General features: G+C 38.3%; 1 protein-coding gene across 1 annotated transcript in view; it reads right to left on the reverse strand.

Annotated features, from left to right (window-relative positions):
- Nucleotides 1–15,193, reverse strand: part of SDK1 (sidekick cell adhesion molecule 1) — a gene marked incomplete at both ends in the record, with an annotated part of 410,080 nt that extends 394,887 nt beyond the window's left edge. The window contains one exon of the mRNA XM_080619378.1: nt 14,734–15,193. Coding sequence (XP_080475504.1) covers nt 14,734–15,193 — 460 coding nt within the window. The remainder of the gene's footprint in view (nt 1–14,733) is intronic.
- Between the last annotated feature and the right edge of the window lie 1,654 nt (nt 15,194–16,847).

Here is a 16,847-nt window from a genome sequence, read left to right on the forward strand (position 1 = left end):
AAGACAACCCACAAGAACAAAAAAAAAGCAGGCAAAAACGAAAGGCAGGGGTAAGGGGACAAAGCTCCTTGTTTTTTATGGGAAGGAGTTTCTACAGAAAGAAGAAAGGTACAGAAGGACATAAAGCATTGTGAATTCCTTCACTCATTTTTAAAATCATGGCAATTAGAGGAAGTCCTTTTGCTTAACTTACTTGCATTTCTTGGGACACCTACACGTAGGATAAATCTAAATCCTTGAGTTACTGAAAACATGTCTCTTTCCCTTTGATCTAATGAAAGGAAAGAACAGAGTTTAGAGTAAATACTGCCTTCTTACCACTGGGGATCTACAAATTTGGAATAGCCAAGTACAGTAAAATTATGCAACTCACAATTCAGTACTGCTGGTTTTGCCTAGAATACCTTCATAAACAACTACGTTTAAGACTTAAATACCTCATTAAAAAACAGAAAAAATACCCTATTTTATGAAAGAGCTCACATGCCCCACTAGAAGACTGAAGATTATGGTTGTCTATGCCAAGCAACATTACTCAAAATGTACTACATTCTTTTGCTTACTAAACACATGAAGATACAGTCTCATGTCTTTTCCTGGCTCAAACAAAATTTCTGTTTAAAAAACCTTCCATGGTTTTGATCTTCTCAACAACCTGACTGTATCTTCTTAAGCCTATTATATAGAGCCAAAATATAACATAAAAAAAAACCAACGCAACAACAACAAATAAAACCCCAAGCCACAAAACCAAAACCAAAATAAATTACTCCTTGTCTTTATTATAAGCTGCTATGCAAAATATGTATCGCAAAAGACAAGTATTGGCATCATATACTCCTGACATTTAAACTTACTTTTTACCTGGAAAAAGTACTACTTCCGTTACCAATCTGAGTAAGGGGATAGACTAATTTTCAGTTCCTAAAAGCTGATGAAGCATGTCAAAAATCCCCCATATTTACTTATGTGCAAAAAAATTATATCAGAGTGACAGTAAGAAGAGGAGAGCAGTTTACACAGCAATGTTAAAGAACTTCACTGGAATTAATCTGCATAACTTCCATAATACTTATAAGTAACCCTACACCATACATTAATTACTCAATGGAAAAAGTTTTAAAGTACCCAACACAACTGAAGCTTTCAGATGCCTAAAGAAAAACTATTAAGAATTTTATACGAGTAATACAAATGTTTAAAGCTTATAATCCGTCAAAAGATTTTAAAGTAAAAATCACCATGTCAGAGAATGTTTCTAACGTGTAAGCCTTACAGAACATTGGCTAAAATTAAAATCATCTACTTTTATACCTCACATTATGATATTAGCAAAATTACATTAGTTATCATGTTTAACCAAGCCATATAAATCTTAACCTTCCTTTTTATGATATTAGTTTAGATGGTCATTAGTTTTCTCCTACCAAAAGGATTCACTGTAATTAGCCTAATAACTTTCCCAAGTTCTAAAATATAGGGGATGTGTTCTACAGGAAGAATAATGTATTCTAAGGAGGAAAAACAGATGACCTTTTTGTGCACTATTTAATAATGCATTTGATTTTTCTTCCCACCAATTTAAAAGCTCACTTCATAAATGACCAGTAGTGATGATAGACCATCCTTTACCAAGGACTCAAAGCACAAAGGTTTCAAAGAGCTTGAAACCTGTTGCCTTCAGCTGTTTCTTCAAAAACGGGACATCTGAAAGACCCGATCTCTTTGTTTCTGAAAGAACTGCTGCACACATAATGACATGAAAAAGCAGGACCAAGTAACTGGATAACCAGAAGTGTTTTGACTCTAACATGATTACATTTCACAATGCAGATTTATGAGATCTGAAATCTCCATTTAAGATCACACAATTTCATACAGTTTCTCTCAGTCAATTTACAAAGTACAAAATGAAGCTACATTTAGATGCAGACATAAACACAAATTATGGTTAGAAATCTGAAATTCTGCAATACATGCATTTCAACCACAAAAATTAATTTTATAGCCCCCTCCAGTAAATTACAGCATCACACATAACACAAGATACTGACATTAATGTAATTATCTGAAACAAAAAAAAAAATATGCCACCCTGTTTTATGTCATTTGGCTTAAGAACAGCATCTTAATGTTTATTACGGTCACACTGTAGATAATTACTTCAATATCATTGTTTTCATAGTTTTAGACAACTAAGAAAGGTTATAAAAGACCATTATCCCTGGCAGTGTTCAAGGCCAGACTGGATAGAGCCTTGGGTGACATGGTTTAGTGGGAGGTAGCCCTGCCCGTGGCAGGGGGGTTGGAACTAGATGATCTTAAGGTCCTTTCCAACCCTAACTGTTCTATGATTCTATGATTATGCTTCTAACAGCAACAACTAACTAAATGTAAAGCTAAAACTCTTAAAATACATTCTATTTTCTCTCCAATATGAAGAAAACAGAGATTTTTTTGTGGGGAAGTTTGAAGGGTCTACAAAGTTAAATATGGATTGACTGCACGGAGCAGAATGGGTATTTTAAAACTCAAACACTCAACAAAGTTAAAATTTTTTACTTAAGTCAAATCCAGAAGCATTTTTAACTTAACTTTGATAAATTTATGTGAAACAGGAACAAACAAACCTCACAAAAGGAAGTTCTCCAAAATGAGTGTTGTAAAAAGTGAGATGTTGTTAGATGGCCTTAGTTAAGGCTGAGCACTATTCATACTATCTCTGTCGCCTACCTCCATGGTTTTTTCTTTTGCTTTATCACCCCACTGCTTCTGGCAGCAAAATTTAGAGGAGCAGGTGAAGGCAACTGAGTAGGGGAGAAGGAACTAAAAGTGGAAGTTATTGCTGGAACAGTATTTTCCTTCTTACATTGCACCCCGAGGGTCACACTTCTGAACCCTATAAGGGTACAATTATTTAACTCAATGCCAAATGAGTCAAAACATTCTTTCAGAGATGCTAAAATAACTTGTTAAAAATGAATTATTAAAAACAGGGCAGAGGCATTGAAATGTAATTTTGGAAAATACAATTATGCAAAGCACTAATATGCCTAATAATAATATGCTAATATAAAATGTCTTTTTATGTAGATGTAATACTTTGCCTAGAAAAATCAAAACAAAAGTAAAAGAACTTCTGACCAGCATCACTAGTAGGACTTAAGAGGGCTTGGAACACCCTGAAAGCTTAAAAAATCCCCAATATATCGATCACTATGGATGGTTCTTCATCTTATCAGTACATTCTACTCATTAGCTTCCTACATGAGCTCTGACTAGCCATGTCTTGTGGTATATTTGCCTTGATGCAGCATCTGACCAAGCATGCACACACACAGTTGATTCAGTATGTAGACACTTCTCCAGATTTTCTAGGCAGCTGAGACTGTTGGATGTCTGGAAAAGTGACTGAGAGCTGCAAATATGCATGAAATCGATACTTGCCTTTCAAACAGAATATAAGATTTGACTGAATTATAAGAAACTCTAATCTGCCAACTCAGGTACTGGTTTGGGGAGCTCTTTCAATCGAGTAGTCATGTCCTTAGAACAGCACTATATCTGGTCTTGGAATAAAACAAACATAGCAAACATTTTCTTTCTTTCCAGAGTCAGATAGTATCCGCTGTCTTTGTCACATGTTAATAGCTCCAACAGAACTCTTCTGGTAACACAGAGATATGGATGTTAATTAAATTCACCTCAAGTGTGAGTGACAAGTAGATGCATTGCAGGTGCCCAACACCAACACTCACTAATTGGTTATAAAAAATGTGCACTATGCCATAATTTACCAAAGCACCAATTCCTAATCACTTCATGCAGCAATGAATTGCAAGTAAACATGAGTAGTTATGCCATTAATTCTAATGAAGTGACAGCTAACACTTACTCCACTATGGCAACCATTTGCACAGAAGCTGGCTTAGCAGGATTTATAATGTCCAGCAGCTTGCTAGAAAGATACTTAGAACACTACTTAGAGTTCTTGTTCTTATACATAAGAACATTTGTTCACATCTAAGTGTGGAAATCCAGAAATATTCAGCACTTTTATAAAAGCTTTGACCTCATTTGTATTAAACCATCAGGACAGATATTAAATAATGCCACCGATCATTTTTTAACCTAGTAACTCTTTTTGACCAGGCTGCGCAAGCACAAAATGACAGTTACTCTTTTCCTCCCAAGATGTAACTGAACAACGGAATAAAATTAGAAGATGAAAAACACTGTCTGTCTCCCAATTCACCTGCCACCAACTCATACTGATAAATCACTCCCCTTTACTACAGTGGGTGAAAGCTTTTGTATTTTGTCATTTGTAAGTATAGAAAAATTACTCCTATGTACTGATGTTTGATTTTATCCCTCATTTATTTACTATCACAACGAAACTAACAGATTAAAGGGCAATGAAAACACAATGCTACTTAGCGAAAGTAGAACCTAGACCAAAGAATATCCTTCCTTCCTTCCTTCGTTGAGCCCATTTGAACTCAGCCATTTAGAGGAAGCCACCACTGCTGCTGAGGTAATTTTAAAAGCTCTATCTGCCTACAGCTTCCTCTGCTGACAGCTTTTACTTTCATTTGCCTGTGGTTTAGTTGTGTTTTTGTCTCTTCTCACTGACTGCCAACTTATAGAGGAAATTGCTGATAGGAAGGAAATTTTAAAACAGATGTATTCAGCATAATGTCAAATGTATAAAATAAATTGAAAAAACTTTTAAATCTCTATTTGGTCAAAGAGTATTTAGGGTGAAAGGGATACCACATTTGCTGGTGGCATCAAGCTCCCCTTCTGTGTTGTTGTCAGTGAAAAGTATCCCATCTCTGCCTCTCAGATGAAGATGGTCCAACTGCAGAGCCAGTTTATATCTCCTCATTGGCTGCTTCACTGATTTATTTTTTTTATAGTGGAGCTCAGCAATTTGAAAATGTCAAAAATTGAAGTTTTAGATCTTCCCCAGATTTATGTAACAGAACTAATAAAATCTGCACTCTTCAAATTTGAACAGGCACAACAGTTAACATGGCAGATTTTTATTGACACCAGCATGCCATAAATATATCTGCTGAGGTTTTGGGTAGCAGAAGACATAGCTATATCTGGTATACAAAAGCTGAAAATTATACTCATGAGAAACCTGAATGGGATTGACAAGGTATCATTTTAATTATGATACATTTACATAGTGAATGTAACGTTGAATTACCAGCACTTATAACTTTTGAGGATGACATGACTGTCATTAACTCAGAATTCTCAACTCAAGATTCAGAAAAATATGCATAAATATTTGACCCATTCAATACTAATAATAAATCATCTATAATGACAATAATTAAATCTGAGGAAGACTGCTATCAGCACTAGTACAGAGGAACTTGAAATAAAGATGTTAGGTACTACATAAATTATTTCAAGATAAGCTTTCAAAACGCACAGGTATGAAATCTGTCTTGCTCTGTTATTCACTGCTCCTTCACACTTGTGTATAAAGGGAAGATTTATTCTCCGAGTCACCTGAAATATTTTGTGCTGATGACTTCACTGCACAATAGCATCACAGCTACTTTATTAATTGAATTAAGGCAGAATTATTAACCTATTCTCCCATTTCTATGAACAGAAACCCTAAAAAGTGAACTTTTACTGTTGTATGGATAACAAGCACTAGCATGAAAAGGCTCTGGGAACAGGCCTTCTCTTAGGCTACAACTTTCAATAAGCTACTATATAACATATGCATTCCTTTGAAGAGGAAAAAAACCTCACATGCCTCTCAGTAGTTCTTCTAATCTAAGAATCCTACATACTAGTTCCAAGAGAGAAGATAGTACACAAAAAACAGTCTAAGATAACTAGAAGAAATGTTATCTTAAAAAACTGTTATTTTAGAAGTGACGGTTGCAAATGCCATAGCAGGAAGCGAATTTAACAATAACCCAAATATTTTTCCTCCATTTAAGACCCGTCTGATATTGCTCAGAATAAAGAATTAACTAGTTATGTTTGTAAAAAATAAAATCTAAAAGGAAATGGGAAATTAGTTGACAGCGTTCACCTTAAATCTGGCGTGTGAAGTGGCACATATTAAAATTATTTTAAAAAGTAACTTCAGTTACTCCCTCTTCAAAAATAACTTCTTTGAGGCAATAAAAATAGCAAAAGGTAAAACACAGGAGTAACAGTTCCTGATCTCTTGCCCCTTAGTCTTATCTGACATTTCTGGAAAACAATGCCTAGGATAATCTACTGTTAAACAATCTTCCTGATTATCTGTAGTGAACAAGGTCTTCCAGCACAATAAAAGCCCTGCTTCAGATAATACAAGTGTCCTAGAAAAGCTATTTGGTGCCCAGTTAAAGGATAACTAAGGAATCTTCTCTACATTTCCCACGTAGAAGCAGTTTTATACTATCACCTCAGTCTTTTAGTAGCAGTAGGTATTATTTTCATTACAATAGCATGTAGGAGCAATAACCAGAGACTAGAAACACATTGTGATAGAGGCTTTACCAGCTTGAGACAAATAAATAACGCAAATAGGGGACACAGTGAGACACGTAGATGGGCATATATGCAAACAAAAAGACAGTCTTCATTATGGGACAACAGTGTTTTCAGTGCATTATCAGCTGAGCTACTGTAAAAGTTTCTTTATGCAGCACAGAAAGGGTGCTTGAAGACTTTGAAGGACATATTTATTCATGGACAAAGAGCTTCTAAACAATGGGGACAGCAGGGAAGAAAGCAACAGGGTGCTATTTTGTGATGTTACATTAGCACGACAGGGTAGAATCTGATTTGTCTAGTCTCTTGATACTGAAGAAAAGTCCTGAACAATCTGCAGGAATAGTTGTACCTTTACACTCACAGATTCAAAAAGTCCTAAAAGTACACTAATTAGTTCACACATTCAGAAATACTGACAGAGAATTCCCCTTAACCTCCTCCCACCCTTCAATACTACACCATTGTGTCACTTGCCATGTGTTCCATGTTAGGATAAATGTATTATCTTTGAACTGCAAGTACAGCATAGCACCATATATTTCTTTGCCAACCACTGCATACCACTTAGTTATTTCAGAAGTATTTAGTCATGAATGTCCTTTGCACTTCTTAACAGATAAGAAGAAACAAAGGGACATTCCCCAATGTGCAAGGAAGATAGCAATGAGTGTCTTGTAGTGAGTCTGTATTTAACGCAAATGTTAGGTGAACATACATTACCGGTACAACAAAACATGTTTTTCCTGTCTAAACATACTATAGTTCCATCATTTTCTTAGTACCTTTCCCTAAAAGGTAGCAAAACTACTGAGTAGATTTCCTATGAATTTAATGCCAAAAGACACATATCAAAGCCACAACATTCTTGGCTAATAAATATAACAAGTTAGACAAATACGAATCTGAGGGTGAAAGTAATGTCTACCAGATCATCTGATTCTGTGTGTAATGAGCTGCAAACTTCAATTTCAGCCTGGAATCATTGTGGGACCATTCTGGCAACATGTACTGGAGCTATGTATCATTATTCTCTACTTTCTGGTCCAAGAGGGCTATACCCAACAAATTATTTTTTAGATAACTTGTTAGACCTAGGAGTTTATTAGAAAAATATACGGCTTATGACTCGAATGACCATAAAGTGGTTTAAAGAGACCTAGGGGACAGTGATTTATCTATCAGAATCAACCTTCTCTTCAGGCTGCCGCAACAGAGCATGGAAATGTGAAAAACAGGATTAAAGATTCAAGTTGTCTGCTTAAAAACCAAAATGCTTTATCGTTTATCAAAAGTGACACTTCAGAAGTTATCTGGATGGTGTGACATAAGACTGTATAATCCACTTCCACCTTTTGCAAAAAGGGGTGTTACAGACTTCCTTTTTTTAGAGTTGCTGGAGCTCACACCCCCATTTTTACCTGCCGAATCTGTGTATTAGATACAAGTGTTAAAAAGTAATACCTGTGGACTTTGAAACTTAAGTTACGAAGTTTCTTTTTTTAAGGAAAATACACTCTTCCCATAATATCCCACGGAATTGATATATACAGGGATTAAAAGGAATATTCCTATTACCTAAGTTTGGCACTTGCCTCACAAGAGCAGCTTAGGAAGACTTTCTTTAGGAAAACTTCATCTAACAGAGGGAGAAGCTCACTGAAAGGGTCTTTCAGAGAAGAAATCCAAAGTCTTTAAAACACCCCTTTAAAGGCAGTAACCTTTCTATTTTCTGTCCAGGCACAGCAGCCTCCAGGTGTTTTTCAGAACTCAGGCAGTGTACATTCCCCTGTGTTTTGTCTGAGTCTGAAAAGTCTCTGACAATTTAAACTGATCTCAGTGATGGCTGCCAAGGTCATGCCCCCTGGCCATCCATCCCGGTAGCCTCTTCTGCATTGTCCCTGATGCTTTGTGTGACCTCAGCTTGAGCTAGTTCAGGGAGCTGTAAACAGATGAAAATTAACTTTAAACACTTCCCTTAAAAAGCCTAGATCTACATTTTCAATATTACTGAGGCTGTCATTTGTATTACACCCCAGGGGCATTTCACAGATAAGCCATATGATCAGCAACAGACTAGAATATATTCTAGTAATAGATTTGTTATTTTTTGTAGCAATGGCAGAACAAAAAATAACCCTTAGTAAACCAAAAATACTAATGCTGAAGATACAGTATATATATGTCTAGAAGCCATGAATTTGTATAATGAATAGATCTTACAGAAAGTCATACATGTTTAAAAGTAATTTAGTATGCAGATGAAAATAAAAGGTTCTTCCCTTTCCGGCTATGTAACCCCTTAAACTCAGACCTCCAAGCGATACATGAGCTGATTCTTATAGAACATACTGGAAGCTCTGGGGCTGTGACATTCCAACGGCCGTGTCCATAAAGGAACTGGAAGGTTTTTTTTACATAAAAAAGTAATCCATTTATTGCATTTATTTAACACCTATTTATAACCAATAAACTGAGCAAACACACTTTCATAAGAAAGTACACCGACTACTGCACATCTCCAATGTAGTTCATTTATCTAGGCTACATGTGAGGCCACTCATCAGGAGAGTCCTAGGGAATGAACATTATGGAATTGTCTGCAATAGTCTGTAATAAGACCAACATCAGCACAGGCAGAAATAACTCCAGAAACCCCAGCTTCTTCGGGAACAGACCTTGATGAAGTTATATTTTTGTTCTACATGAGCTGTAAGGGCCATTTTTGAAACACATGGAGCTAAGAGTCTTCATTCACTAGAAAATGCTCGCTCCACAGATACAAATAGAAACCAAGTCCCACCAATCACTTGCTTTCCAGATGTAATAACTGTAAGTAGTCTAATCCAATGCCATGCTACAGCTGCAAATAGATCTTCCTTTAGTCCATACAAAGTCTTCCTGTGCTGAATTTAAAAGATTTGAAGTAGACAAAAGATGGAACCACTGACCACAAAACAAAATACTGAAAAACTGATTAGCGAGCAGTATTCAGTCTTAGGTCTTACTAAGGTAGGCAGTAAACTAGTATGTATCAATTTAAACTTAATCATAACGCACAGAGAGAAAGACTTCAGATTAAAGATGCACATGCTACCTTAGTTCTGGCATTTTCTAATCTCTCTAGAAATCTTACAAAAATTATTCTAGTTTATAGCTGCAAGAAAACACAATTTTGGAAAGACTGAGAAATCAATTTGTTCATTTGAGACTATTTCAATACATATTCTGTCTGTACCTTTGAAGAGGGAGTAAGAAAGGTCTTGTTCTGCAATGAACTCTACATGAACAAGACTTTGCTCCATGAGGAATCTGATTGCCTCTAGTCTGCCCATAGATTCATTACAGCAGAAAGGTCCAAGTGAGCCAAATAACCAGGCCATTCAGAATGTGATGTTCAGGTAAAGCGGTATCAAAGTCACTAAATGCATTAAAATCTTCTGTTTGAATCCAGAGTGTGTTCAAGACTTGTATGTACGTGCTGGTAAGAACAATAAAACAACAAAAAAAATCCCTCTGAGACATACAAAAGCCCAAGCCCTTCACATGACAGCTTCCTAATAATTCACTTCATGATTGTTTATTAAAATTTCTACAGTTTGCTTAATCAGCAAAAAATCTTTAAAATATTAGCCAATATTTTGTTGTTCAAAACGTATGACTATACACAGAGATGACAGAACCTTCCAGAACAACCTTCAGGGACTATGAGTCACAGACACAGATTCCCTTCCATTCTTCTTATGTGAAAGTCACACAGTGTAACTGCCACAACCTCTCTCTCCAGGTCAGTCCTGGGCTAAGCATCTTCGGGTAATGCATGAAAACAGTACTGATAAACACTTATTACATATGCTTTTCCTTCACTTCTAATAGTACTAATATACTGAAATCTCAAGAAACCCAGTATGTAAAATGTTACTAGAGATATATACACATCTTTCTGAACTTGCTTTGGAAAGTCTTGATAATAAGCCATTTTCAGAAGAATGTAAGCATACAAACCAAACCTAGATTGACCACAGCAGAGAGTCAGAAATCACATGCTATGGCCACAGAAACAGCCAACTCTCTCCACCTGATTTCTATTTAGACAAGGCTTTCATCTACTCCTCCAGATCAATTTTTCAATTATTATAATTATATACACAAAGATTTCACCTGTTTAAAAACTAGCACATACTTAAAACGTTCATCTAAAGAAAGGGGACACAAGAGGCAAATCCAATACAAATTAATGAGTTTCCAATAACCAGTAACAGAATCCTTTTGGAATTAGAAACACATCATTCTACACTTAATTCAGAATACTCTTCACTCTCCATTAAGCACTGCCCTCACATTTAACCATTTCTGTTCAACTATATTCTCTATGCAAGTTGCTTATCATGTCTGCATCTAATCCAGTTTGAAATTTGCTTGAAAACACTTCCTATACTTAACATATTTAGAAATTACACGAGATGAAATATTTTAATTTAAAAAGTTCGGCACCAGAAACGTTTTCTTTTATCTACCAAGTCATGGCTTCTGTCAAAGTATAACAGGTATCAGTATCACCTTAAATGCACATTCGGGTACATGCAGAATTCTGAATTACAGATTTGATCAAGGAGCATAAAAAAGATTACACTTCCATTGCTGTAAAACTAAGAAAAATCAGACAGGCTTCACTTTCTTAATATTTAAAGATACCCATCTCCTGCAGGAAAAGCTTAAAGCTTTGCACTGCTTTTATCTATTCCAAAATCATTCTGAACAACAGCCATCAATCCCAGGGAGTATATTTTTTAAGTATTCTTTCACTCTTCAACAAAAGGAAGACATTGGGAAGATACTCAAAGCCATTAAGATGCATGTAGAGTAGCCTCTAGCAACTTCCAACCTATTTAAATAAGCAGAATTTTTCTATTTCCACACAAATATTCCAGTATCTTAGTAAACATTTTGTACCTCAGCAGGCATCAGTGTTTGTTAATCTCATATGTAACTAATAAATTCCAACCCTACAATGACCTCCATGGATTCAACAGGACTATGCCCAGGCATGCTAGACCCCTGAGCTAGACGTCACTGCAGGAAAATGTTGTAAGTACAGCAGTCAGTTACTGTGTGGAAATGATTCACTTCTACCATCACCTTGCAAATTCTAATTTGATAATTATAGTGATTACCAATTAGCATCTCATCACTATTTGATGACAGACAATGACTTGAGGCTAACTAACACCTAATACTCATATTTAACAAAACTGCCACGAAAAAAGGCGCCATGGCAGAGACTGGCTGGCATAAAGAACGAACTGAGTAAACAAAGAAATGTGCAACAGTTTTCAGGCTCTTACAGGTTAATTTTTCTGACAAGCTTCCATTCATAGACAGGCCAGTGTAATGGTGAGATACAGTCTGAACAGGCATCTCTGCAGGTCTGCAGCCATTACAGAAGCAGAAGAACCATCCTTGGCTGTGCTCATGGGACAGGCCACAACCTTTGTTATCTGTATATTTCTTCCACCCAGAAAATCATTCACACAATGAGGTCTGCACTGACAATACTAAGGTTTGAAGAGAATGCTTTAATACTCAGTACAATAAACCTCTGTATGTTCTGAAATAATTAAATTCACTTTGAAAAGGAAAAAGAAATCAAATCATTATAAGTAATTATGTAACACAACTACCGGAAGACAGAGAAGCTGGAGAGCTAAGTACAAAATGAATTTACAAGTGGTTTTATCTACAATTTGCCTCAGATCTGCTTTTACCAGGATGATCATTCAAGTATTGGAGAATACTCAAACAACCTGTTGCAGTAGAAAACCTTTTCTTCTGTTCACCGTACAGTATGAACACTTAATCTCAACAACTTTATCTGTTTCCTCTGAACTAAGAACCTGTATTTCAGTATACCTGAAATATTTCTTATTTCTTTAATGCTGAAGTAGTTATTACAGAAACAGTAGCTAGTTATAGCATAGGATTATGATTCATTCGAAACAGCCATGGCCCATATATTTAGAATGTTCATTTTTTTTATCAGATAAAAAGATTGGAGTCATGTAATTCTCTCATGCATATGACCACATCATTCCATTAAAAACTTTCTGTGGGGGCAGCAAAACTTCCATTTTGGTGAAGGACTTGTATGAAAATTGTCATTTTCTCTCTTAAGTAAATTTTTGTATAAAAATGATGAATGTATTAGGATCCATTAGAATTCAGAGTGCAGAAAGAACAGTAAGTTATGAATGAATACAAATTTTGTGAAAACCCAGTAGAAGCTCTCTGCCTTAAGACCTCCACACTGGTTTACGTATCAAAGAATTTTTAGAGACCTAACTGTAATCTATGCTTTTTGCATTATATAAAAAAGCTATTTTGTTTCTGCATTATATAATTGTTGGATGTCCTCTAAACTCCATGCCTTTATCTGCACCGAAGTTTCTCAGAAATAATATTTCTCAGTCTTTGTTTCCCCTCTCCCTGTTAACAGGGAGATTATATTATACTGATGTGTAAAACTAACTTGGTATTAGGACTTCAGGATACTTTGTAAACACTACATAACCAGTCGAGATATGCATTACCTAAAACTGATACTACTACAAATACTTACTAATCCTAAATATGCTATTGAAACATTTTTCTATACTATGTGCTAAACTAAAGTTTCAACTCACTTTTTAATCCATTAATACAACTGGTTTACTACTAAGCCACAGCAAACTAGTTTACATGGCATCTAAATTGATTCCTGAATCACTGGCACCTTAAACTGCCTTATATGAATTTTTTTTGCATTTTTAACATAAACAGCAAGAATCATGAGTGTTTGTGTTCCAAAATGAAGCATCATGTTGTCATCTATCAATAACAAGTACCAAAAGGAAAGAAGGCAAATTTTAATTTGCAGAGAGAATCATTTCTGGTATGTCTTGTTTCAGAATAGCAATGCCCTGTTAGGGCTTGCAGGCCTCAGCATAAGTAGTTTGGGAGTAGCAATGACAGCATAAACAAAGCACTGAGAAAGGTTTATAAGGGTGGAGCCCATTATTAAACACTAGATTAAAACTCTTCTGTATCCTGCGGCTCCAAACTTTCTGAGGATGCAGTAATAAACCCTGAGCAAGCAATCTACAGCAGACTCGGCTTAAAACCCCTCTTCCTCAACACGCAAGCCCATCCAGCTATTAAAACTGAATGAACCGTTGTTCCCCCTGAAATACTTGAAAACAAAGAACTAAAACACAAAGACCAGTCCCCTTCATAGAGTATTAACTTCCGCTTCTAATAACTAACGCCTCGTCCCACAAGATACAGTTCTGCATTGTCCAACACACACCACTTCAGTCAGACAATGCACACAGCAATAAAACTCAACCCAGCAAAGAAAGTGAAAGCTGCGTTTGTTCAGCATGTTATTTGGCGCAGCCAACTGTAATGCTTCTGCCTGCCATTTATTGTTTATTCTGTCAAAGGATTATTAAGAATTAAGCTACATTTGGCAATTTTTTGAGAAGGGAATTTACATGCAGAGTGACTGACACTTGATATTTAAAGTCTGTTGGTCGACTCTGACCCTTCCTTTACAAGTGACTCATTTGACTGCAAGGATCTCTGATGTGGAAATGCTCAGATACGAATCAATTGCAGTTTTTGTCTCGGGTAAATGTTACTTGGCAATCCAAAAGAAGCGAACAATGCTGGAACCAAGGTTCACATAGAATAGTATTCATATGTGTAAAGAATTCCTTTTACATGCCTGATTTACTTCTAGTTGGCGGATTTATGACTCCCCTTCCCCTAATAACTTATCTCAGTGCACAGTGTTTTTAAACAAACACACACACACCAGCAGTTAACTCTTTTGCTGCCTAAAAGGACAGAAATGTATGGACATATTTAAGCAAATAATAAAAAGCAGTTTGGTTCTGGTAGGGCTTTTGAGTCTCAGTGGAAGGCTGGAACAGGGGAAAGATAGGACAAGAAAGGGAGAGGAACACATAGGTACAGTTTGCAAATCCCTGTTCCATAAAGAAACGATTGTGTGTATAAAACGACCATTGCCGGATGAAATCAGCTCAGTGCAAATTCTGCAGTTTACCTCTGACAAGGATAAAGTAAAAGGGTTTCTCTGCACGCGAGCGAGATTCCCTTCCTCTGAGAAGGCAGATGCGGCATTTCTATAAACAAAAACGTCTCTAGCCCTACCTTGTGCCAGTGCTTGCAACATGTGTAGCTGAAGCAACAGAAACGCCCACCATCCCCGACAGAAGATGAAACAGAAGTTTAACTTTATCATCATTCCGCCTCGCCTGCTATTCCTCCGGGCAGTAATTTCGCGATCCACGGTTCTTGCCTCACTGCTCCCCATCCGATCCGACTGCCTGCCACTCCTGACAGCACTTTGGTCATCGCTCATTCCGTACCTCGAGGCCAGGCTCTCCGCGGTGGGGTGGGTACATCCCCCCCCGTCTTTGCCCCGCAGCCTGGGGGGAGCCGATCCCCCCACTTCACAGGAGCGGCGGACTCTTTGATTTGTGCTCACTCCGCATGCAGCCCGAAAGCAGCACTCCCCGCGCCTCCCAGTATGATAATCGCCACCTAAGTCAATGTTTCTGGTGGAGGTATTGATTGCACCAAAACAACCAGTCAGAAATGTGAAACACATGTTTCTCCGCGCTGTCACATCCAATGCCTTCCACAGAAAGCGAGTAAGTTTATGGGCGTCAGTATTTCAGTAAATCCAGATCCTTCAGCACATCGCTAACAGAAACAGAGACTGATCCATCTCAGCCACCAGCAGACAATCCAAAGAGTACCTTTCATACCGCAGCGATGATGGAAACTGCTCCCCCCGTGATTCTTATGAAGCGTGGTGACTTTTCCAGCATGTGTCCCATTCTCCTGTGAAAACCTTCCCGGCAGAAGTGTTAAAATTCTCGTGGCACGAAAAAAAAACCGTTGAGGGGAAAAAAAAACCCCACCAACTAATTGAAAGTATCTTGTTATTCCTTGCACTAAGGATTTATTTCAGACAATTTCAAGATTAGCCATGCAGACAGGGTAGTCTCCAGATATCCCCGCAAAGCTCTGCATAGTTTATATTAATCCGATTTTCCTTTGGATACAAATCTCTATCGTCAATAGGAGGGTTTGAAGGGTCCTCAAGCAGGTAAACCGAGCAGCTCTGGCTGTGATTCCGGCTCGCTGTACAGTCAGTTCGCCACAGGCCAGCGGCGATGTCACTTGAACTCTCACGTTCAGCCGGAGGTAGGGAAAACCTCAGTCGACCGCATCTCCCTCCTCCCCCTCGAACACTGGTGCTGATGTCTCTCTTGCAGGCACACCACGATAAAAAATCACCTCTACCATGTAAAGCGCTGTTTTTCTGGCCGGCTGTGGAGGCAGCAACGAAACAAACGCTCAGCTGGAGAGTGTCCGGGGCGGGGGGAGGGCTAATCTCCCTAAACAAGGAGCAACAAGGTGAAATCCTTCTAGCTTTGCTTAGATGGACTCCTGCTCTCCTTGTTTATGCAGCCTAGGGATCCCGGTTCTTCCTCTCAGCGTCTCTCCCTCACAGAAGCTGTAAACATAAGAGGGGAAAGCGCTATCACAACAGCGGCGGCAATAAAAACCTACCGAAAAAAATATATATAAATAAACAAATGACAAAGGCGCTGGAGGTTTTACATTTAAACAATGCATCGGGTACTGTTCCAGTCCCGCCTTCCGAAAAGGGAAAAGTTTCGTGGGAGATTCCCCCCCCCCTTATTTAAAAAGAAAGGAGTAACTACAGAAGTGCACCCAGGATAAACGCACGTTAAAAACAAAGCACCTAAGCGCGAAGTTGATAGAACACAGTTCGTGTCTGCTCTCCCCCGCCCCCAAGGCAGCCTGAACTTTTCTCGTCTCCTGCAGCACAAGCGCGGTTTAACCCTCTCCTGGTACCGCTCGCACCTCACAACCCCCCCACAGGGCCGCCTGCCTCCACCCCACGTCCGGTCCCCCTCAGCGCCGGCTCCGCGCTGCCCGCTGCCCCCCGCCCCGGCTCCCTCACGTCCCTCCCTCACCACAGCCCCCTCTCCTCACCCCACCTTCCCCTGACCTACACCTCAACGGGGCCGTGTCTGTGGGGGGAAACATCCTCCGCGGAGCTGAGGAGGGAGCTCCTGAGATGGGGAACATGTGTAGAACACTGGGGAATGGGCAGGAGAGGGGCGAAAGTGCTTCGGTACTGCTTTACCTCCGGCTCTGACCAGACACCCCGCCTCCCCCCCACTCCCCTCAGCAGACACTGCCCCGCCGCCCGCGCGGGACCTGCC

This window comes from Psittacula echo (assembly GCF_963264785.1).
Source record: "Psittacula echo genome assembly, chromosome: 5".
In the NCBI taxonomy this organism is placed as follows: Eukaryota; Metazoa; Chordata; class Aves; order Psittaciformes; family Psittacidae; genus Psittacula; species Psittacula echo.